The 22,429-nt window shown below is 53.4% G+C and overlaps 1 protein-coding gene across 5 annotated transcripts in view; it reads right to left on the reverse strand.

The window, feature by feature from the left end:
• Positions 1-22,429, reverse strand: part of RNF43 (ring finger protein 43) — a 65,940-nt gene that overhangs the window by 3,443 nt on the left and 40,068 nt on the right. For 3 of the 5 annotated variants that reach the window (XM_070478532.1, XM_070478531.1, XM_070478530.1), the window contains 7 exons: positions 13,277-13,399; positions 7,285-7,359; positions 6,995-7,126; positions 6,304-6,408; positions 3,670-3,831; positions 2,785-2,887; positions 605-1,960 (listed from right to left, as the gene is read on the reverse strand). In XM_070478532.1, coding sequence (XP_070334633.1) covers positions 605-1,960; positions 2,785-2,887; positions 3,670-3,831; positions 6,304-6,408; positions 6,995-7,126; positions 7,285-7,359; positions 13,277-13,399 — 2,056 coding nt within the window. Of the gene's footprint in view, positions 1-604; positions 1,961-2,784; positions 2,888-3,669; positions 3,832-6,303; positions 6,409-6,994; positions 7,127-7,284; positions 7,360-7,482; positions 8,259-13,276; positions 13,400-22,429 lie in introns of those variants that run through there. The other 2 variants (XM_070478534.1, XM_070478533.1) reach the window with 2 other exon arrangements.

Here is a 22,429-nt window from a genome sequence, read left to right on the forward strand (position 1 = left end):
TCCATACTCTTCTTGGCTTCCTTTGTATTTACAACTAACTCGGAGCTGTATGCACTGGTATAGCTGTACCAATTTTTAAAATATTGAAACACTTGTGTTTAGACTACTCTGGTGGACTAGTGGTTTAGAACATGGGTTCGATCCCTGGTCTGGGAAGATCCCACATGCCACAGGGCAGCTAAGCCAGGGCTCCACAACCAGAGCAGCCCGCAGGGCACTGAAGAGCAGCCCCTGCTAGCAACAAGTCGAGAAAGCCCATGTGCAGCAATGGAGTCCCAGTGCAGCCAAAACAGATAAATTATTAAAACCAACGAGCAAAAAGAAACACTTGGGTTTGTGTTGCTGCCGCAAACCACCCCAAGTGCTTTCTGGTGTCTCGACCACACTCTGACCTCACTACAATCTGGCAACGGAAGGATTAACACTTGGCAGAGCCAGACCACTCAAGCCAGCATCCCACCCTATGCCAGTTGTCCAGTATTTGAAATGTCACCCCGTGGGGCCCTTCTCAGCTTCCATCAGCCCCCTGGATGACGCCACCCGTTCTGCCATATCCAGCTCTAGCCCCCTCTCCCCAGCAGCCCTACTTCCCCTGAGAACTCACCAGGCTGGGCTGGTAGCACCTGGCAGTGTGGGTAAGGGCATGGCCTGCCCTCCGGGGTGCCAGAACTCCATGCGGAAGGCCCCTCCCCAGATGGGTGCGGTCCGAGGGGCTGGCGTGGAGTCAGACACAACCACACTGGCTGGGAACTCGGGTATGTAGGGCCCGGGGCTTCTGGTAGCAGCCTCCTCTCCAGGCCTGGATGTCCGAAGATCAGTGGGTGGGCCTCTGGGGACCAAGGGTGTGCCAGACTTGGGCCATAATGGGGGAAAATCTGGCAAGTTGGGTGGGTAGGCAAGTCCTGGGATCGAGAGGCTGGGGTGGGCTCCGGGGGTCCCCCTCGCCGTCTCCTCTGGGGGTGTCGGACAGAGAGGCTGGATTTCTGCAAGTGGAAGAGGTTGTTGGCTGCAGGGCTGGGGCTGGAGGCGGTGGGTGGCCCGGGGGCTGGCTCGGTGAGGGCCCGGGGCCGCTGCAGGGCGGGAGGCTGCCCTGAAAGCGCTGCTGGGCTGCACCTGGCCGCGTGCAGATCGGGCGAAGGCGGCTCTGGCGGGGGCTGTGTCCGAGGAGCGGCAGGCCTGGACGGGGGGACTCCAGCTTCGGGGTCAGCCTTCCTGCCGTGCCACTGGAAACGCCTTCTGTAGTGGTGGTGCCGGTGGCGGTGGTAGTGGACGTGGCTGGAAACCTGCGTTTCCGCCGCGGGCACCACCGAGTCCAGAGAACGGGGCCGGGAGGCCAGGCGAGGCGGAGCCGCCCTCCCCGCGGGCTCCCCATCGGGGCTGCAGTAGACCAGGGGCTCGAAGTCGCTGCTCAGGGAGCTGCGGAAGGTGGAGCTGCTGCCGTGGAGGCCCTGCAGGCTGACGTCTGTGCAGTTGACCACCGAGTCGCTCGAAGAGCCGTGACAGGGCCCCGAACTGGAGTCGCTGGCTGGCCCGTCCGCCAGGTAGCCGCTGCGTTCCGTGCGGTAGCTCTCTCCGGACCCGCTGCTGTCGTGGGGCCTGGTCCGGCGAGGGGGCGCGGGGCAGGTGGCCGGGTGCTGGGAGGCGCAGCGGAGCTGGCTCAGCCCCCAGCCCGGCGCGTAGGGGTGCGGGGCCGCCGCCAGGCGCTGCGGCTCGCCCGGAGCCCGGGGGTGTGCGGTTCTGGGTTGGCGGTGGTGCCGGGCGCCCACGCCTGGCTCCTGCGATGGGAGGAAGGGGCCGGGCCGGCTGGGCCGAGCCGCCGCGCTCCGGGAAGGGCCCAACAGGTAGGCGGCGGGCAAGTGGTAGTGCGCGTGGCCGGGGTGCTGGCGAATGAGGTGGAGCCTCCGGCCCGGTTCCTGGTAAGCTCGAGAGGGTCCCAGGGACTGCGAAAGCGAATCTCCCTCTGGAAGAACCAAGAGCGTAGGTGTTTGACTCCACCGGCCGAAGGAGGGTACATTCAGGAAAGTGGGGCTCTATTGCACGTCTTCAGCCTGCAGTTGCCCACAAGCTCCGTCAGAGTCGGGAGCACCCAGGATGCTCCTTCCCTGCCTGCGGCCCAGGGCGCCCTTGCCCCTTCCCATCAGCTGTCCCCTGGTGGGTTCCGCTGAGCACGGCTCCTCCCATCAACTGTCCTTTGGGGACTTTTGCCGGGGGCCACCGCAAGCCCACACTGCACCTTTGGGTGAATTAGAAAAAGGCTCTCTTTCCGCCAGATACTTCCCTCTCATCTTTTAGAAGATGGTCATAATATCCTGGTTTTGTTAGAATAGGATACTTTATTGCCAGAAAAGTGGAGTAATAAATATACCCATCGGCCAGATTTAGAATCAACAAAGCTGTCATGAAAATACACAGTAAAGCTGTCTGCCCAGCTCAGGGGAGGTACCCTCAACCAGCGCACAACTTCTATTTTGTAAAATTTTATTAACTGCTGTTGTTGTTTTGACTGCACTGGGTCTTCATTTCAGTGTTTGGGTTTATGTTTCTTAGTTGCCCTGAAGCGTGTGAGATCTTAATTCCCTGACCAGGGATCAAACCCACATCCCCTGCATTACAAGGTAGATTTTTAACTACTGGACCACAACGGAAGTCCCAGGGGCACAGCTTAGAGAATGACTGAGGCAGTCCCGCCTTCTGCTCCATTTCAAGGCAAACCATTTGCCCAGAAGGCAGCCCCTTCTCTACCCATCTGCCTGCACGCAGGGGAGCCCTTGGCCCACCTCCTACCTACGATGTTGAACATGCAGAGGGGGCAAGTGCGATGCTGATGCAGCCAGGGGTCCACACAGGTACGATGGAACTCATGGAGGCAGGAAATGACCCGGAGCTCCTGGAGAAAACAAAGGGTCAGAGCCCAAGTTGACGGCAGCTACAGCCGTGGCTAGGAAGCAGGGCATCCCTGACTCCCTCGCCCTCCCCTTTTTAAAACTTTGTTTATTTTTGGCTGCACTAGGTCTTTGTTGCTGCTTTCGGGCTTTCTCTGGTTGTGGTGAGCAGGGGCTACTCCCTTGTGGTGCACGGGCTTCTTGCAGCGGCTTCTCTTGTTGCAGAGCATGGGCCCTTAGGGCACACAAGCTTTAGAAGCTGTGGAGTGGGCTTAGTTGAACCTGTGGCATGTGGAATCTTCCCAGACTAGGGACTGAACCCATGTCCCCTGCATTGGCAGGCAGTTTCTTAACCCCTGGACCACCAGAGAAGTTCTTGGCATCTCCTTTATTGCCAACACCTGCTTTCAAAGACCTCTTAGCACAACAGAACAAGTATGGGCTTTGGTATCAAGAGAATCTAGACTTTTGCCACTGCATATGACCTTGGGCAAGTTTCTGAACAGTTTTCTGGTGTAAAATGAGGCTAAAAAACTAATCCACCCCCACCCTTCACTGTCATGAGGGTGACAGATGATGCCTCTAGAGCACCCAGTGCAGAGCTTGGCATGTGGTACACACTCAACAAACAGAAGTTCTCTTTCCCTGGAAAACCAGGAAGATGACCAAACCTCAGGGCTGTCCACGCAGGATACACAGGACACAGATGCAGACCGCACGCCCACACCAGCTTCACCCGCCTCCCTCTCCAGCCTGGGCACAGGGGCAAACCACAGCCTGGCCTCACCTGGCCCTCAGAGAACTCCTCCAGGCAGATGGCGCACACCGGGGCGGAGCTGCAGCTGCTCCCGGAGTCTGGCCACTCATCCCTGGCACCCCGGCAGCCGGCCCGGTACCTCCTGGTGGCCAGCTTGCTGATGGCCCAGGCTGTTCGCTGCTGAAGGGGGTCCTGGGGAGAACAGTGGGCCAGAATGGGACCAGGGCTCCTCTCCCCACACCCCTGGACCCTGCCCTGTGCTCAGGTCCCAGTCACACAGTTAGATCACACGACCACTGGACCACCCGGGGAGTTTATACCCTCTGAGTCCTTCCATGGCCCTGCTAAACATCCCTATCCCATTCCCCATGCATACTATTAACTTTCCTTCCCTTGATGACCCAGGAGAGGAACTTTTCTCCCAACTGCCCCACCTTGACATCGTATCCTGAATATCTAACAGGCACATCCAACTTCACAAGCTCCACATTCCTAATCCCATGAATCACCTCAACCACACACTTGTCCTTCCCCAGTCATCCTCCCTTCAGTAAATGGCAATTCTGTTCTTTTAACCCCTCAGGCCAAAAACATCGGGGTCATTCTTAACTATTCTCTCACCCTCCATGATCAATTCATTAGAAGACCTGTTGGCCCTGAGGTTCTGTAGAAGTGATGGTTCCAGGAGTTAACCTTTTCTCCTAATAATATTTTGCCCATTTAGAACTTTACTGTTAGAGTGGAAGAAAACCCCTATGAAGGAAGATCCATTCATACCATGGAGTAAGGATGCTTTGGGCATGGGTAATAGCTGGTGGTAAGGCTGTGATGGTTTTGATCACTTATTAAGGAATGCTAATGGGGATCTGGATTGATTGGAAGGCTACCATCTGATGGGCACTTGGGATCTTGTGTTTTTGAACACCAGGGGAGTAACTGTGGGTATGGTGGACCCATTTTATGGAAATCTATAGAAGGGAAGTGGAGAAGGCAATGGCAACCCACTCCAGTATTCTTGCCTGGAAAATCCCATGGATGGAGGAGCCTGGTAGGCTGTAGTCCATGGGGTCGTGAAGAGTCAGACACGACTGAGCAACTTCACTTTCACTTTTCACTTTCATGCATTGGAGAAGGAAATGGCAACCCACTCCAGTGTTCTTGCCTGGAGAATCCCAGGGACGGCGGAGCCTGGTGGGCTGCCGTCTATGGGGTCACACAGAGTGGGACATGACTGAAGTGACTTAGCAGCAGCAGCAGCATAGAAGGGAAGGCTGTGTTGTACAATGTTATGATCCATTAGGGTGGATGGAGTCTTCCTAATACTGGCAACAAATACACTGAGTTAATCTTTTTATCAAATAGATTCATTAACTACAGTAAGTCTCCGATTCTTGAACGGGTTATAGGTTTTGCATTTTTCCTTTTAGTTTACAAAAGTAGTACTACTAATTCTCTTATTTCAAATAAAGAAAGAAAAAGAAAACCTGTTGGCTTTGCCTTCAAAGTATGAAAAGCTCAGTTGTGTCCGACTCTTTGCAACCCCATGGACTGTAGCTTACCCAGGCTCCTCCATCCATGGGATTCTCCAGGCAAGAATACTGGAGTGGGTTACCATTTCCCCCTACCAGGGGATCTTCCCGACCCAGGGATCAAACCCGGTCTCCCACATTGGAGGCAGAAGCTTTAACCTTTGAGCCACCAGGGAAGAATCTAATCCTCATCACTTTGACTCCTCCCTGAGCCAAGCTACTCAAGCTACTGTCACCTGGAATCTGGTAATAGCTTTTGTGCTGGTTGCCCTGTCTCCAGCCTTGCCGCCCTGTAATCTGGTCTCACCACAGAGGCATGAGTGATCGTGTTAAAAGTTAAGTCAGATCATGGCTCTAGTTCTGCTCAAAACCATCCCATGGTTCCCATTTCATCCAGAGTAGGGGAAAAAAAAAGTCCTGACAACAGCCTAGAAAGTCCAATACCACTGGGCCCCCATGAACTCTGTCCTCACTGCCTGCTCTGCCCTCTTACTCACTGGATTCCACCGCATGCCTTTGTGCTGATCCTCAGACACACCAGGCACACTTCTGCCTCAAGGGCTTGCAGTGTCCTGTTTTCTCACCTCAATCACTTTCTCTCCAGCCATCTGCACGCATCACCCCCTCACCCACTGAGGGTCTTTCCTGTAATGTCACCCTCTGAATGAGGCCTTCCTTGACTTTACTTTTAAAAATTAACCCTGTTCCCTTTGCATTCCTTCCCCTTTTTTATTTTTCTCCCTGGACTTAACCACCATTGAAGGTATTCTATATTTTACTTACTTTGTTGTCTATTTCCACTAGAATGAAAGCTCCCGGAGGGGAGAGAGCTTTTGTCTTTTTGCTCACTGCACCAGCCCCAACACCTGGAATGTGCCTGACACATAACAGGAGCTCTCTATTTGTTGAATGTTTTGTTGAATGAATGAACAAATGAGGACACCTATGCAGAGAGGTTGCTGGAGATTAACGAAGTCATTTGCAAGCAGGGAGCGGGGGAGGGGACTGAAGGGGTGTTGGTGTGACTGTTTCATAGGCATAAGGGCACCTTCTTTGCTTACTTTTCCCTTCCTGCTCCCCACCCTCCCCCACACACGCGCTCGCCCACCTCCACCAGGAAGCCCACCCTGCTCACCGGCCTGGTGTGGCGGGGGCGGCACCGGATACGCAGCACCGAGGCCAGGATGACCACAAAGATGGTGCCCACCACCGTCAGGAGGATCCATACATCGTAATCTGGCTGGGGAAGGGAGCAGAGAGAGAAAGGGTCACACCTGTGGAAGGAGCGGGGCCAACTCGGGAGAAACACAGGAGACGCATGGAGAACAGGGGGCCCCCTCAGTCTCCAAGAGGGGGTGATGAGGTTGCAGGTGGGGTTAGGTGGTCCCTTTCTGCCCACAGACACTCACTGGGGAGGGTCCTCCAGACGCCAGTTGTGAGAGGTTCGATCTCAAGGTCTGTGTGCTGGGGGAAAAGGGGACAGCGACCCCTCTGCAAGGTGGGAGCTTCCCAGTGGGTGGAGAAATACCAGCCAGGCGTCAAGGGGCCCAGGGCCCAGGGTTTCATTCTGGCTCTGCTACTGTGTTCCATGAAACCAAGATGCTGAAAAACCACTTCAGAACTCAGCTGGCCCAATCTGTTCATCCTGCAGATGTGGCCCAGACTGGGGAAGAAACTTGCCCAGAGGAGCACAGCTGGGGATAGAGTTGGCCTGGGGGGCTTTAAGGTCTGTTGAGCTCCAGGAGTCTGAGGGCTTTCGGTGAGAGTCACAGAGGGGAAGGTGGGGGTGACTGCAGGGGCCGGGGCTGGAGACTGGGCCCGCTTACCCAGGTCGGGGGCTCCTTCAGCTCAATCCTCACGTGGGCCTTTCGGTTCTTGTACACAAACTCCATCAGCTTTTCGGCATCGTGACCCCAGATCAACACCACGGGCCACGTCAGCCCCAGGGGCTGCTGCAGCTGCAGGAGATGAAGTGCCCACGAGGGCGGCTGTGTCCTGACTTCTGCTCCCGCAGCAGCTCTCTCCCCTCCCTCCCTCCAGCCCCCTCCCTCCCTGCCTCCAGCCCCCTCTCTCCCTCCCTCCAGCCCACTCCTCAGGCACCCCCCATCCAGGGTACCTGCTCAGCAGCAGCTCGATCCTCCGTGATGTCAAAGAGGACGGCGCTGGCTCCCCGCTCCCCCGCCATCCGGGCCTGCAGAGATACACAGCAGAGGTCTGGCAGGGGGGTCATACACAGCCCGGCCACACCCCGGGCTCACCCCCTCACACGTGCACCCCTGCCTAAGGCACACCCCACACCTCTGCACACTCATACCTCTATCACACGCAAGGGGTCAGTAGGGTTAGGGTCCTCCTGCCCTGCCCTGAGCCCAGGGCCACTGCCTTCAAGGACCACATTCAGTCCTTCCTTTTGTAACAGAGCAAACCCTTAACAGGGTTCAGTAGGTGCCAGGGGGTGGACTAGGCTCCAGGCCAGGGGACAAGTAAGATGGCCCTGCCATGGAGGTATCTCTAGTCTGCCTTCGCTAAGAAGGGTGAGAACCGAGAGCAGGGAGTGACCGCAGTCCCCCAACCCCGGGCATTGGGGGATGCCGGTCGCCTGTTCAGAAGGATGGAGAGCTGCTTCAGAACAGAACTGGGCTTTCCAGGGTCCAGCGGTGCCCGACAAGAGGAGGGGGCGGGGCATCCCCTCGCCTCCGCAGGCCGATCCAGGAGCCCGGCGTGCTCTCCCCAGGGGGCGTCAAGGACAACCCTGGGCTCAGCCCATCTGTCTCCCCGCCGAGGTCCAGTTGGCCAACTCCTCCTCGGCTCCAGTTCGGGACCTTACTGGAGGCCCTGGCCTTCTGCCCTTCACCCCTCCCTGAGGGGGGCGACAGAGCTTGGGCCGGGGAGGCACCCAAGGGGCTGTTCCCACAAGGACGACACACGCGAGCTCCCCAAGCTCCCAGAGTCGAGCCAAGCGGGCGAAGCAGACGGCAGAGCCAGAGAGAGAACCAGAGGCGGGAGTCGAGGGGCTCTGGGGGTGCGGGAAGACGGGGGAGCTGAGAGCTGAGGGTGCGGTGGGGGCGCGCGGGCAGAGGGCCGGCAGACGGAGCGCTTCGCGGCCTCCCTCGGGCGCAGAAGTCCTCCAGGCCGCCCGCCGGCCTGGGGCCAGCCTCGGGGGGCTGGGGCCCGGGGCCTTCCTGCAGGCGCTGAAGGAGTTAACCGCTCCGCACGCGGTGGAGGCAGGAAGAGGAGCCCGCGCCGGGCTTACTCACACGCTCACACCCCCAGCGCTTTGATCTCGGCTTCCCTTCCCGGGAGAGCCTGTCGGGGCAGGTCTCCGGGCAGGTCTCCCGCCGGGCCGGCCGGGGGAGCGGCTGTTGCTCCCGGCTCCCGGCTCCCCACTCCCCGGGCAGCCGCAGGGGCCCCTCTGAACAGGCAGGGGCGCCCCGGGAGACTGGTGGAGACACTCAAGCGGGGCTTTTTCCGGTCAGGAGGGCAACTTCCCCCTTCGCTTCCTCCTTCCCTGCGGAGCTGGGCCGGGCCCTCCACCAGCGCCCAGGCGCAGGCTCGCCAGGATGTACCTGTGCGAACTGCTGAAGAGGCGGAGAGCTCACAGCTTTCATCCTCCTCGAGCCTGTTATGCGCTGGAAGTCTCCCCTAGGAGGTCCCCTAGGCCATCTAGGTGACCCCAGGGAAAAATAAAAGTGGTCCAGGGACTTCCCTTGTGGCGCAGTGGTTAAGACTCTGCTCTTTTAATGCAATGGGCGTGGATTCCATCCCTGCTCAGGGGACTAAGATCCCACAAGCTGTGAAGGTGGCCAACCAAAAAAAAAAAAAGTTGTCCAATCTTCAGAGGCCTCCAAACCAGAACATGGGATCTACCCCAGGAGAATAGGAGAAGGACTCCTGATAATCCCCTAGTCCATAAACTGGCCAAGAGGTGGGGTTGGGGGTCACCCCAGTAGGCACAGAACTGAGACTCCTGGATCCTCAGTGCTACCAAGGCCTTCTGTTTCTCATCCCTAGGGTGAGACCTTGAACCCAGCCCAGCCGGGAAGAGCAGGAGGGAAGGGCACAGACTTCCTCCTCTGGAGATGTTCTGCCTTCTCCACCTCTCTCGCTTTGAAGGGTTGGGGTAGGAACAGTGGAAAGTAATTACCCTGACGTTCAAACACCCCAGCCGAATACAGCCCATAATTACAAAGTTGTAAAAGTGATCAAAGAGAGAGGGTTGGCCAACAGGGGAAACAAACAGGACTTTCAGGCAGTGGGTGCCTGTGTCCAGAGTTCTAGGAATCAAAACGCAAGATTTAGGGCCAGATGGCTGCGCTCTTGCACCCGAGCAAGAGGGAGGGAGGAAGAGAAGAACTTCAGAGACCAGAGCCTGAAAGAGAGGGGATGGGCAGGCCCTCAAGACAGAAAGATAAGCTTTAGAAAGACATCCCAGAGGCCTCTTGGAGCTGCAGAGGCAGCCGGCCTTCTAAGAGCAGCAAGCAGGCTGCCCACAGCCTAGAGCAGGGAGGCCAGTGCGTCCCAGGACTCGGGCACGTCTATGCTCTGTACTGCCCCGTGCCTTAGATCTCCCTCTCCAGACACATCACTGTGGATCTCCCCCTCATCACTGACTGACTGAGCACCCCTTGTGCCCAGCCAAGCCCTCCAGAACAACTCATAATCTAGTTGCGGAGACAAGGCATATATGTAAAATTATAATGCTGATAACAACATTCTAGAATACAAATAAATGAAACAGACCAGTCATTTCCAAACCTTTTTTTGCTGCAGAAAGCCCTTTCCTCCCTCTCCCACCTGCCCCCCTCCCCGCCACACACACATACACACTGACAAATCTTCAACACAAAAGAGATAGAGGTGAGTTGAGGTTGAGGGTGGGACTGGGGGTAAGAAGGACCCTTGGCTTCCCCGCCCCCACCCCGCCCCTGACAAGGCCCTTCCATGAAGCCTGGTGTGTAAAGCATGGCCAGAGACCCTGGCAGCAGGCTGAAGGTAAGGGCTTCTGCTCTCAGTGGCCTAGCTGGGCTGAGTCAGCCAGGACAGATTCGGTAGAAGAGGTGGGCTTCATTTCGCCTTGAAAGTGAGGGTAGGAGGAAGGAGAAGGGATAACACCTTTATTGAGACCCACTCTGCCCAGACTGAATCTGCTATTAATTATTAGCTGTGAAACTTTGGGCAAGTCCTTTAACTGCTCTGTGCCACAGTTTTCCTTTCTATAAACTAGGGGTAATAACTGAACCTACTTCATAGGGTTGTTTTGAGGGCTATATAATTTAATCCATGTTAAGCCTTATAATAAGTGCCTGGCACAGAGTAAGTGTTCCGTAAGTGTTAGTTATTATCGTATTAGCTATTATCATGTGCTTTGCGTGCCTGATTTCATTTGCTCCTCACAACAAATCTATAAGACAGTCATCAGCCCCACTTCTGAATTGAGGAAACTGAGGCTCAGAGAGACTGAACAACTTGTCCAGGGTCACACAGCTGATAAGCAGTGGAAGCAGAATTCCCACCCAGGACTTCAGCCTTCTGAGTTGCCTGGTTACCAGGAGGTGGTCTCTATGGTAAGAGAAGCAGGGCTTATATCCATCTTTTTGCCTCCAGAGCCAGCTCTTCCCACCAGGCAAAAGGCCACTTTCCAGTCCAGGCACAGGGTGGGAAGGGCCTGGGGAATCACAGGGATGGCTGAGGAGCCGCTAATAGAGAAACAGGGACAGGGACTTCCCTGGTGGTCCAGTAGTCAAGACCCCACCCTTCCAGGGCAGGGGGCTCTGAATCCATCCCTGGCTGGGGAACTAAGATCTCACATGCCGTGAGGCATGGCCAAAAAATATTAAATATTAATAAAAAAGAAACCAATCTGGGTGACTGGGCAGGAGGAGGAAGGTGGTGGTCCTGACAAGATGGAAAGAGTCCAGAAGAACTACAGTGAGGGTTTCAGAGATGGAGAAAGACCAACCTTGTTGCCTGTGAAAAGTACAGGATAAAGATGCCAATGACCAGGGTCACGGTGACTGCTGCAATCATTTGTTGAGTGATTGCTGTGTGCTAGGCACAGGCCAAGAGCTTCCATCCGCACTGTCTCTTCCACCCCTCCTAACTACTACATGACGTCAGCCCCATCATTGTTCCCCTTTTACAGATGGGGAAGCGGAGGCTCCAAGAGCTGAAATGCTCAAGTCACACTGAGGGCAGCGGAGACGCTGGGCTCCAGACGCAGGGCTGCCTGGCTCCGGAGCCCCAGTTCTGGGGACCCTGATAACACCCCGACACTAACTGATACGCCAACGCAGAGCTGACGGAGGTCAGTGGTTTTCAAGTTTCCTCACCAAAGAGCCACCTTTCCCCTATTCCTCCCATGACCCTATTTTTAAATATGCTTAACCAAGCTAACTGCATTTCTTAGGCACAATTCATTTTCCTATGAGAAAACTTGTATTAACACATGGAACTGATAGAATTCCAACCAAAAGAAAAAACAAAAAAACACTGAAGAGTTTAGTTAAGCCAGTGGGATGTCTAAAATTTTGGGAAATCAAGGTGCTTCTCCTGAGCTGTTGGTTTGGCATTTGATTTAGCTCAGGCACTACTTGGCACTTGGCAGACACTATTTCCAACCTCACCTTGGTCACTGGGGTAGGAAATCGAAGTCCCATTTTATGGGAGTGAAAACAAAGGCCCAACCAGGTTAATTAAGTACCTCAGAGAGCACTAACCGATGTTCCTCGTGACCCAGCGTCTCTGCACATGGCTCACGTCTCCTACAGAAACCTGGTCCCCTAGGGGCGACAGGAAGCCTTCTGTCCTACGTGGGCACATCCTGATGGGTTGCTGAGTATCCACGTGTGTGTGAAGTCACTCTCTGCTTCAGAGGGACAGCAGGGCTTCTCAGAACCCGTCCTCCCCATCCGTCTCTGTCTCCCTACTTCTCTCTCCTCACACTGCCTTCCTGACAGCAGGCAGTCATTTACCAAATGAATAGTGAGTGACATTTGCCCATGCTTTGTCAAGCGATGGGAATGAAATAGCCAGAAGCAGGGCAGCTTCAGCCTAACAAAACGCTGCTGCTGGCAAGGCCCCGCACCATCCTGCAGACACACCACAGTCTCCAGCGGCTCTGGTGGGCCCTGGCCCCCATCTCCCCCTCCCTGGGAGCCCCTTCGGCATCACCATAACCAGAGAATATCCTCACCCGTCCGTGGGCACCACACTCTGCCCACTGATTCCCCTGGGGAATCAGAGAAGAACCCAGGCTCTTCCCTTGAGACTCCTGGCCCAGGAAACAGCCCTCAGGAGGACCACGAACCCCCCTGGAGGGCCTGGGCCTGAGCACAAGGAGCAGGCCCACGGGGTGGGGCTGTCAGCCCCCTCTCTCACCCCCACCCCATGAGCAGGAACCCCACCCTGAAATCTGCCTGACTTGTCTTCTATGTCAAATAGAGAATGACAGTGTCTAGTTTTGCTGATCGTTGTGGAATGTAAATGAGAATTAATATGCAAGAAGTGTCTGTGCTGGGTCCCACCCTCATATCAGCACAAAGAAAGCAGTAACTGATGTGAAAGCAGGGGTCGTGAATGCAGATGTGTGCGGGTCCGTGAGGTGGCAGGCCGGTGGGCAGCGTGCCAGCCAGAGAGCCTGTGCCAGGGGACAGGTGGCAGCGGCTGCCAGCTCCAGCCAGGGGTGCCCTGTGGAAGCGCGGGCCGCCACTCCGCAATCTCAGAGGAACAGTATTTTAAGGGGCACTGGCTCTGTTTCTGCTCCTTCTGCACGTTGCTCAGTGAATCCACCTGAAAGATGGAAAAGCCCTCCGGCTGACCCCTTCTTTGTGCTGATGCTGGGCTCTGGGTGGGGTGTCGGAACGTCCACGTGATAGGGAGCAGGAAGGAGGGGGTCCAAGCCCTCGGGGCCACAAGGATGTTTTGCTGGCCCATGGTTGGTGGGGAAGGACAGGGGCCTGCATTTCCACGTCTCTCAGACTTGTCATGGGCTATAAAAACCTCAACTGAGCACATCACTCTCGAGAAACGAGTAGACGATGAGCACAGGACCGCTCACACCCCAGAGCTGGGGGAAGTTCCAAGTGTGTGGGGGCCAAGGGTGACGCTACCTTGCTGGCCAGCGACAGGCAGGGGCGGGGGGCCCGTCGGGGACTCTCCAGCTTGACGATGCTGATGAAGCCAGGCTCCAGATTGTCGTCGTCACTGGCGTTGCACAGGTATAGGGGGTGGGACTGCGGGGAGAAGGACAGAGACGGGTTAGGAGGCTCTGGGAGCAGAAGGCGCAGCTGGGCGCGCCGGGCGCTTCCTCACTGTTCTCACGGGGGCCTGGTGGGCCTCCTGGTGCCGCAGTAGAGGGGGCTTCCTATCAGACGATCTCATAGCAAGCTAGGAGCCCCCAGTTGTCGTTTCAGGGGCACCAGGACCAAGGATGCATGGAGGTGGGGGCAGACAGGAGTGAGGGCTGTCCAAAATGTGCACCGAAGTGAAGAGCCTGTGGCAAAGCTGCTCCAGCCACCCTCAAGCCCTGCTTTTCCAAACCGGTCAGCTGCAGAGGGCTCTCCTGGCCCGAGCCTCTCCCACCTCCTAATTCTGCTCCAAGACCCCAGGTGCAGAGCAACTCTCGCTGCACTCAGAATCTCGCCTTCCCCTATTGCTCTCCAAGGGCAGTGCTGGGGGCCGCTGGTGCCTCCTGTCCCCTCGGCAGCTGTTGCCATGGAGATGCCCATCGCTCCTGTGGCCTGAGTCTTCTCACTGGGTGCTGTCTTGCTCCCCTCAGCATCCCCCTGTGCCTACCCTGGGAGCAAGCAGGCTGCTGATAGGGAGAAGCACTGTTTGGGGATAAGGTTTGGCTAAGAGTTAAGCCTCGAGTAGCACAATTCCTAGGAGTCATCCTGTGCCCTGGAAGGATGGATAGGAGGATGCAGCCTGCTCTGCCCACCTGCTCTGAGGGTATGGCAGGTCCAGCCAAGACCTGGGGCCTCCAGCCTGGCTGGTGCATAGCAGTGACTCAGGGGAAGCAGGCCAATAGGCCTAACAGAGACTACAGGTCCCCGCGCCAAAGGGATGAGACTGCCCTTCTGCACACTCTCTTCTTCAGGGTGACCTTTTTTTTTTTTTTGGCCACACCTCACAGCATGCAGGGCTTTTCTGAAGCCTCAGCCACTTGCAATGCAGGAGACACAGGAGACTCAGGTTCAATCCCTGGGTCGGGAAGATTCCCTGGAGGAGGGCAGGGCAACCCACTCCTGTATTCTTGCCTGGAGAATCCCATGGACTGAGGAGCCTGGTGGGCTATAGTCCATGGGGTCACAAAGAGTCAGACACGACTGAGCAACTTCACTTTCATGTTTCACTTTCATGCACTGGAGAAGGAAATGGCAACCCACTCCAGTGTTCTTGCCTGGAGAATCCCAGGGACAGGGGAACCTGGTGGGCTGGCGTCTATGGAGTCATACAGAGTCAGACACGACTGAAGCAACTGAGCAAGTACATATGGCATGCACGCTGGATCTTAATTCCTCAACCAGTGATTGAACTTGCTACCTCTGCATTGGAAGCATGGAGTCTTAACCAAACTTCCCTAGACTGCCAGGGAAGTCCCTCCTTCAGGGTGATTCTAATACCCACTCAAACCTAATTTTCCCAGAGTACTGTGAGAGCAAAACATAAGTCTATGGGCCAGGGATTCCCATGTGGCAGAAACCCAACATATCCTGGCAAGAATGGGACTTCCTACTAGGGAGTTGCCCATGATTCCCTGGTTCCTGCTGTTGAAGTCTAAAGGACTTCCAGGAAGAACCAGAGAGAATTTGGTCAGAGGAACCAGAGACAATTTTGAATTTATGAAGTTGTTTATGAACATGATAATGCCAATGCTGGATTTAAAAGCTCAATCACTTTTTGAAAGCGCTTTTGGGCTATTTTCTCATACTGCAGCCCCTTGAACATAGTAGGTTCTCAATAAGTATGCACTAGCTCACTTTGAATTGTATCCCTGTGAATAAAAATCTCTGAGCAGGCGGTGTTGAGAGAGGAGTGAGTTCCATTCTTGCCGCCAGAAATTAAGGACTAGTTCCATTCTTGCTGCCAGAAATTAAGGACTATCAGGCCAGTGGTGATCAAGATTTAGTGTGAGAGAAAGTTTCTATATCCCCCAGCCCCTGGAAATGGTGTGGGGCATAAAGTTGGGGGCTGTAGTGAAGTTTGTAGCCCCATCTCAACAAGCTCTACAAGTCTGTCCATCTGCTCATTCATTTCTTCATTTTACCAACACTGAAGGCCTTCCTGGGGCCAGGCACTGTTCAATGAGTGGAGGATCAACAAAGAATACGGTAGGCTCTTTGCCTCAAAGAAGCTCAGCATACAAGAGTGCAAACGCATTGTGTTGTGCTATCCTGATGCAGGTTCTTTCAGGGGCCCACTGGAGGGCCTGGGGAGGGGGACCTCTAATCCCACAGGGAGGTCAGAGTGACTTGTGCTCCTTTGGGGACTTAGATGATGTGTGTTCACTCAGCAGACCCACAACAAACGGGAGGACAGCTTCCTGGCAGAGGAAGCAGCCTGTGCTGAGGGTTGGGAGGGACCGCAAACTGAAGAAACCCATGGACTCAGGAGCCTGACAGGCTACAGTCCATGGGGCCGCAAAGAGTTGGACACGACTGAAGCAACTGAGCAAGCATGCACATGGGATCTTACCTACGATGGAGGCGGTACGTATAGTCCGACTTTCTCCAGATAACTCCAAGATGCTTCTCCCTGACCAGAGGGTCAAGGGGGAAGGAGAAAGTCACTTTGGAGAGGAGCAGTCTTTAGAGAAGGATTTGTGAAGATGTAACCACCACACTGCCCCCAGGTCTTCTTGCAGGGGTGGGAACCAACGTGTACTTGCCTATAGTGCTCAACAGAGGGTGCTGAGATGGAGGGGAAAATATGGTGCAGCGTCACCAGACTTCCCTGGTCCTCAACGAACAACCACAGAAGAAGGACATGGAGGAAATTAACTATTAGTAACTGCCTTTGGCATGCCAGAGCCTGCAGATGTTATCTCACTACCAGGTAGGTGTGCTCGTCCCCAATGAGAGGAAGAAGCTTGAGGCTCAGAGAGATCAAGGTCACACAAGGTTAGAACCTGGCTCTGTCTGACTCCACCCTCTGGAGTCATGTAACTCCAATTGTCAATCTAGATTGTCAACGCCATAGTCAATCTAATGATGAGGATGATGATGAGAGTTCACATGGATGGAGTAAATATGGTAGATAGACCAGTGTCCTAACCACTTTTGTGTATTCTTTTTATCCTCTTAATCATCTCCATTTTAAAAATGAGGAAACTGAGGCACAGAACAGTTAAGGAACATGCCCAGGATTACACAGCTGAGAGCAGATCATTAGAGGGATAGAAAGAAGTAAGATGAAGCTAAAAAAAAAGAACAATCCTTTTGACTTTGAAAACATGGTACCTTCCCCTAACTCATAACCAAGAAAACCTGGCTTTCTAATTATATATTCCTAAAGCATACAACCCAAACACAAGTCCCTGAAACGCTGGTGGTGACTTCCAGGAATATTCCAGGCTCTCTTTTAGTGAAGAGTGCTCCATGGTCCCCCCGGGTGACCCCGCCAAACCCTTGACTTTGGTTTCCACACTGAGGTGGTTAATTACATTAGCGCAGCCCAGACCTCTCTTGAGTTCCAGACCCTCAGGAGGGGCCTGGACATTTCTGCCTGAAGAACCTTAAATGAGACACCTCAAACTCAGCATCAAACTAATCATTTTATGCTTCAAAACTGCCCCTCCAGTGTTCCGTTTTTGAGGGACTGGAACCACCATCCACCTATTACTCAAGTTAGATGACTTCCTAGTCTCCTCTGAGCTCCTTCATCTCCTACCACCACCTCCAACAACTGATCCCCAAATTATTTTCTTAATATTTACTTATTGGGCTGTGTCAGGACTTAGTTGCAGGACTTAGTCTCTTCACTGGGGCACATGGGCTCCAGAGTGCGTGGGCTTAGCTACTCCAAGGCATGGGGATCTTAGTTCCCGGACCAGGGATTGAACCTGTGCCCTGCGTTGCAAGGCAGATTCTTAACCTCTGGACCACCAAGGAAGTCCCTAATCATCAAATTCTAGCAATTCTATCTCCTAAACATTTCTATTCTTTGTCCTTTTTCTGCCATTCCTATACTAACTCTAACACAAGCCACCATCCGATTTACTGAAATAACCACTTAACTGGGGTCAACCCACCCGGCTCAGTTCCCTATACTGAAGCCAAAGTGGTCTAATGTGGGTATCTCTCTTCCCCTCTGGGCTTCCCTGACACCTCAGTTGGTAAAGAACCCACCTACAATGCAAAAGACCCTGGTTTGATTCCTGGGTCAGGAAGATCCCCTGGAGAAGGGAAAGGCTACCCACTCTGATATTCTTGGGCTTCCCTGTGGCTCAGCTGGTAAAGAATCTGCCCACAATGCAGGAGACCTGGGTTCAATCCCTGGGTTGGGAAGATCCCCTGGAGAAGGGAAAGGCCTCCCATTCCAGTATTCTTGCCTAGAGAATTCCATGGACTGTATAGTCCATGGGGTTGCAAACAGTCAGACACAACTAAGCGACTTTCACTTTCACTCACTCTTCCTCTCTAGGAGCTGAAAAGGCTCCTCATAGCTCTTAGAATAAAGGCTGCACTTTTAAACACAGCTTTAAAGGCTCTGCCCACTCCAGGTCAAGTCTTCATGCCTCCTGATGGCTTACCACCCCTCCAACACCTCTCCCCACTGGCAGCCCACGCTCCAGAAAGAACCTGTTTCATGTCTTCAAAACCTTTGGTGTTGCTGTTCGGTCAGGGTAGGTTGGAGACCCTCCTCAGGGCCCTTGTGTGTATGCTAAGTCGCTTCAGTGGTGTCCAACTCTTTGTGACCCTACGGACTGTAGCCTGCCAGGCTCCTCTGTCCATAGGCCCTTAGAGCACTGTAATTCCCCAGGCCTAGACTTACCCCGGCCTGCCAATGCAGGAGACGCAGGTTCTATCCCGGGGTGGGGATGATCCCTTGCAGGAGAGCATGGCAACCCACTCCAGTATTCTCACCTGGAGAATCCCATGGACAGAGGAGCCAGGCGGGCTACAGTCCATGGGGTCACAAAGAGTCAGACACGACTGAAGTGACTTAGCACACACACAGACTTACTCCAAGGTATTTCAGTTATCAACTTACTTTGCTCCCTCCTTCCTGCAGCCTGTGATAGACCTCCACTGCCCCTCCAGTGCCTGCTACATAGGTTTTATTTATTTCTTTTCAAAAAGTATTTATTTGGATGCTCCAGATCTTAGTTTCGGCATTCAGGATCTTTTCATTATGGCATGTGGGATCTAGTTCCCTGACCAGGGATCAAACCCAGGTCCCCTGTATTGGGAGCTCAGAGTCTTAGCCACTGGACCAGCAGGGAAGTCCCTGCTACATAGGTTTTAAAATTAAATACTGAATGCCTACAACCACATAACTGATAGTTACCTATGAAGACAGCACGAATTACCAAAATCCTGATAACCATGGCTTTGGGAGAGGAATTAGGAGATGGAGGAGAGACTTTGGTGTTTTGCTGAGTACTTCAATCATAGGACAATGTACAAAAGATATTCATTTGAGTTTTATTTTGTGTTGCTGTGGAAAAATAAAGAACGAGAGCTATTTATATACTGTTCCTGTCTTTTCCCTCCTCTCATTCCAAGAAGAGAGGCTTGCGTTCTCTTTCCTTGCCTTGGGGGGGGCATTTACCAAAAGCAAAAGTTGCTAAAGGTCTCTCCTCCTGACTTTGGTGAAAGACTGAAGTCACTGAGGACATGGGAATATCCTGAGGGCAGAAAGGAGTCTGTCTGCGGAGCTGGGTGGGGGTAGCGGGTAGTTAGAGTCCCCAGAATCTGGAGGATGGGGAAGGGGCCTGGACAGTGCCACATGGTGGGAATCTACAGCCTGTGCCCCAGAAGGAGGGACCCCAGAGGCTGGACCCTGGCAAAGATGCTGTGCCCACCTGGACTCCAAGGGAACACCTGTGCTTGGACAGTGGTCACATTGGTGGCGACCAGTGTGGACAAGTAAAATGTATTAGTTTTCTCCGTTTTGGCTGCTCTGTGAGGAAGATGCTCAGTCGCTTCAGTCGTGTCTGACTCTTTGGGACCACATGGACCCAGTCCCCCAGGCTCCTCTGTCCATGGGACTTTCCAGGCAAGGATACTGGAGAGGGTTGACATGCCCATCTCCAGGGAATCTTCCTGACCCAGGAATCGAACCTGGGTCTCCTGCAAAGTGGGATAGGACCTTTAAGTCAGGAATTCCATTTAAAAAAAATAAAGTACCATGGTCTTTCTTGCATAGTCATATCTGTGGCATGAAAATCATGCTGACTGTGCTTCTGTATGGAGTCTTTTACAATGAGAGTTTCTCAAGTCCGTATTCTCAGTTTAAAAACAAAAGCCAAGAAAAGGTCATTCAATTCCTAGCAAGGCAGGGTTGGTCTCCCTGGGGTGTAACACAGGGACTGTTTTTACCCCCTCCTCCAGGGAATTTTCAGCTGGGAAGAGGGCTCCTAAGAAGAAAGCAGATCTAAATGCATCCACTTCCTTGGGAAGCAATGTCTCCTAATAATGCAGATGTAAACATGATTTCCACATCGGCCACCCATCCTGTCAGTGATATCAGGAGAGAACCAAGAGAAATGGGCTTGCAGGACCTGGAGATGGTGTGGCTGGGGAGGGCTCCTAGAAACCAAGCCAACTTAAGAACTACCTGCATCTTGCTGAAAGGCCAGGAGACCCAATGCCCAATTCCAGACACTGCTATGAGGAGAGGAGCAAATTACAAGGACTTCTTCCATAGGGTCCAGGCCACTCCGGCTGAGAACTCAACTCTGCACACACGTTTCGAACACCGATGGAAAGGTGCAGGTCTTTGCTGGTGTGTGCTGTATTTCATGCTCTGGTCTGTATGTTTCTGCCCTCCTCCTTCAACTTATTTGTTCTGATTTTTCCATTCCCTTCCCAGCCTTTAGGTTCATTTTCTGACTCAATCATTTAGCTGTGTGACCTGGGACAGACTGTCACTTAGCTTTCTTGAGCTTCCTATTCTTCATGTTCAGAATGGAATAAAAAATGCCTCCTGATTATCATGAAGTCTGGAGACAATGGCCCTAAGTGCCTAGCATGGAGCCTCCTGACACTAAGTGCTCATTACTATTTTTAAAAATATTCATTTGTATGTATTGATTTATTTGGCCACACCACGTATTAGTTGCAGCCTGTGGGAGCTATAGTTGAAGTATATGAACTCTTAGTTGTGGCATGCAGGGTTTAGCTCCCCTGTATTGCAAAGACTAAGTCTTAGCCCCTGGATTATCAGGCTTGTCCCAATAAGTGCTCATTAAATGGTCGTTATTTTTATTGACACCGTTGCATCCGCAATAGTAAAATGCCTTCTTATTCTCGGAAGGGACAAAGCCCGTCCTGACAGCTTCTCCCTCAGCGGTCGTCACAGCACCTCTGAATGCCAGCGCTCCCCTCAGCCCAGTCTGGGACAGCTCATTATCCACGGTCACTTCCCTCCTGGGCTCAGCCCTCCAACCCCACTGAACAAGCTCTTCCAGTTCTCAGCCCGCCTCCTCCCCGTGTGATCTCATTACCTCCTCACAAAGGGCATTCCAGGGCTCAACTGAGCCCCGAATTTAACGCGGGTCTTATTTAATCCATGGCATCGCCTCCTCTCGGGGTGTGTGCTCTTGCAAGCAATTCTCTGCTGTCTCCTATTTCCCAGCCGCCTTCGTCCCCGCCCAGCTCAGCCGCAATAATCTCTTATTCTCTGAGTCCACTCATAGACCTTCACCCAGGCCTTGGACGGGTAACTTTACTGCCTGCTACAATTTTGCCTTTGTAATCGGGAACATTGGCCAGGCATCAAAGGCACCTTCTCCCCATTTCCTCTTTTGAGATTTTATAATCATCCTCTCCCGTGCAACCTCCATTACCTGAACTTGGAACTACCAGACTTTTATCTCTGGCGACAGGACCCAGGAGCATCGTAAAGTCACGCCCCTGGAGCTGGGCGTTGGGAAAAGCAGACTGGCCTGGAGTTGCTGCTGCTGCTGTAGTCTCTGAGGGCCAGTGTGGGCATCTTGCCCGTTATTTAAAGAGGCTGATGCTCACCTCTACAGGGTAGATCCTAATGGCAATTGTTTAGGATTTGGAAACTTCTAGAGTGCATTTCCATCAATCCTTAGACTGCATCTCTGCCTCTTTGGGGTGGCTGAGTTTCCTAATCAGTTAAGTTGGAAGGCTGGAGGATTGTCAAGAGGAGTTTCCTTTTATCTATTTGTTAAAATGCTTTTACAAGGAAAATGTATTCCGGCTTGATGGTGTGATTTCTTTTTTAAAGGTACGAAAGAAAATAATGTTGGTGGGAGGAGAGAAACAGAAGCATACCCTTGATGGAAAGGGACTAGCAGAGACAGGATGGATGATAGAGGCCTCCAGTATCTCTTGCTTGATCCAGAGAAAACCTCCTGGGGGCAGGGGTGCCGGTGATGAAGAGGGCTGATAAGAGAAGAGCTGAAAGGACCCGCCAGCTTCCAGCAGAAGGCGGGGGGCAGTCTGAGGTGAGGAGCTGAACTCACCGAGGGTCCAGTCTGGGACTTTACATCTGGAAGCTCTTAGTGGGCTTCCAACTAAGTGGGTGGCTCACATGGTAAAGAATTCACCTGCAATGCAGGAGACCCGGGCTTGATCCCTGGGTCAGGAAGATCCGCTGGGGAAGAGGATGGCTACCCACTCCAGTAGTCTTGCCTGGAGAATTCCATGGACAGAGGAGTCTGGCAGGCACTGAATCAATGGACATGAGTTTGAGCAAACTCTGGGAGATAGTGAAGGACAGGGAGGCCTGGTGTGCTGCAGTCCGTGCAAGAGTCAGACACGACTTAGCACAGCAAGAACAACAGGCCCTTCGTATTTGGCGAAAGAATGAATAAAACTCAATTTGAACCCAGTTGCCATACAGTTTATAAAAAGAGATGTGAATTGCTAACAATTGAGCCTGGTTCAGACCTGTAAGGTATCTTTAAAACTTGCTCTACACAGACAAGGAATGTGAGCCTCATGCTACAGACGGCCATGGTTACATAAGGGGGTTACAGGAGGCTAAGTCTCCTAAATTCAACCCCAGTTCCCTGAATATTATACCATTTTGCCTCCAGGTCTATGTGTTGGGAAGTATTCTGGGTG

The sequence above is a fragment of the Odocoileus virginianus genome, chromosome 17 (genome assembly GCF_023699985.2).
Source record: "Odocoileus virginianus isolate 20LAN1187 ecotype Illinois chromosome 17, Ovbor_1.2, whole genome shotgun sequence".
In the NCBI taxonomy this organism is placed as follows: Eukaryota; Metazoa; Chordata; class Mammalia; order Artiodactyla; family Cervidae; genus Odocoileus; species Odocoileus virginianus.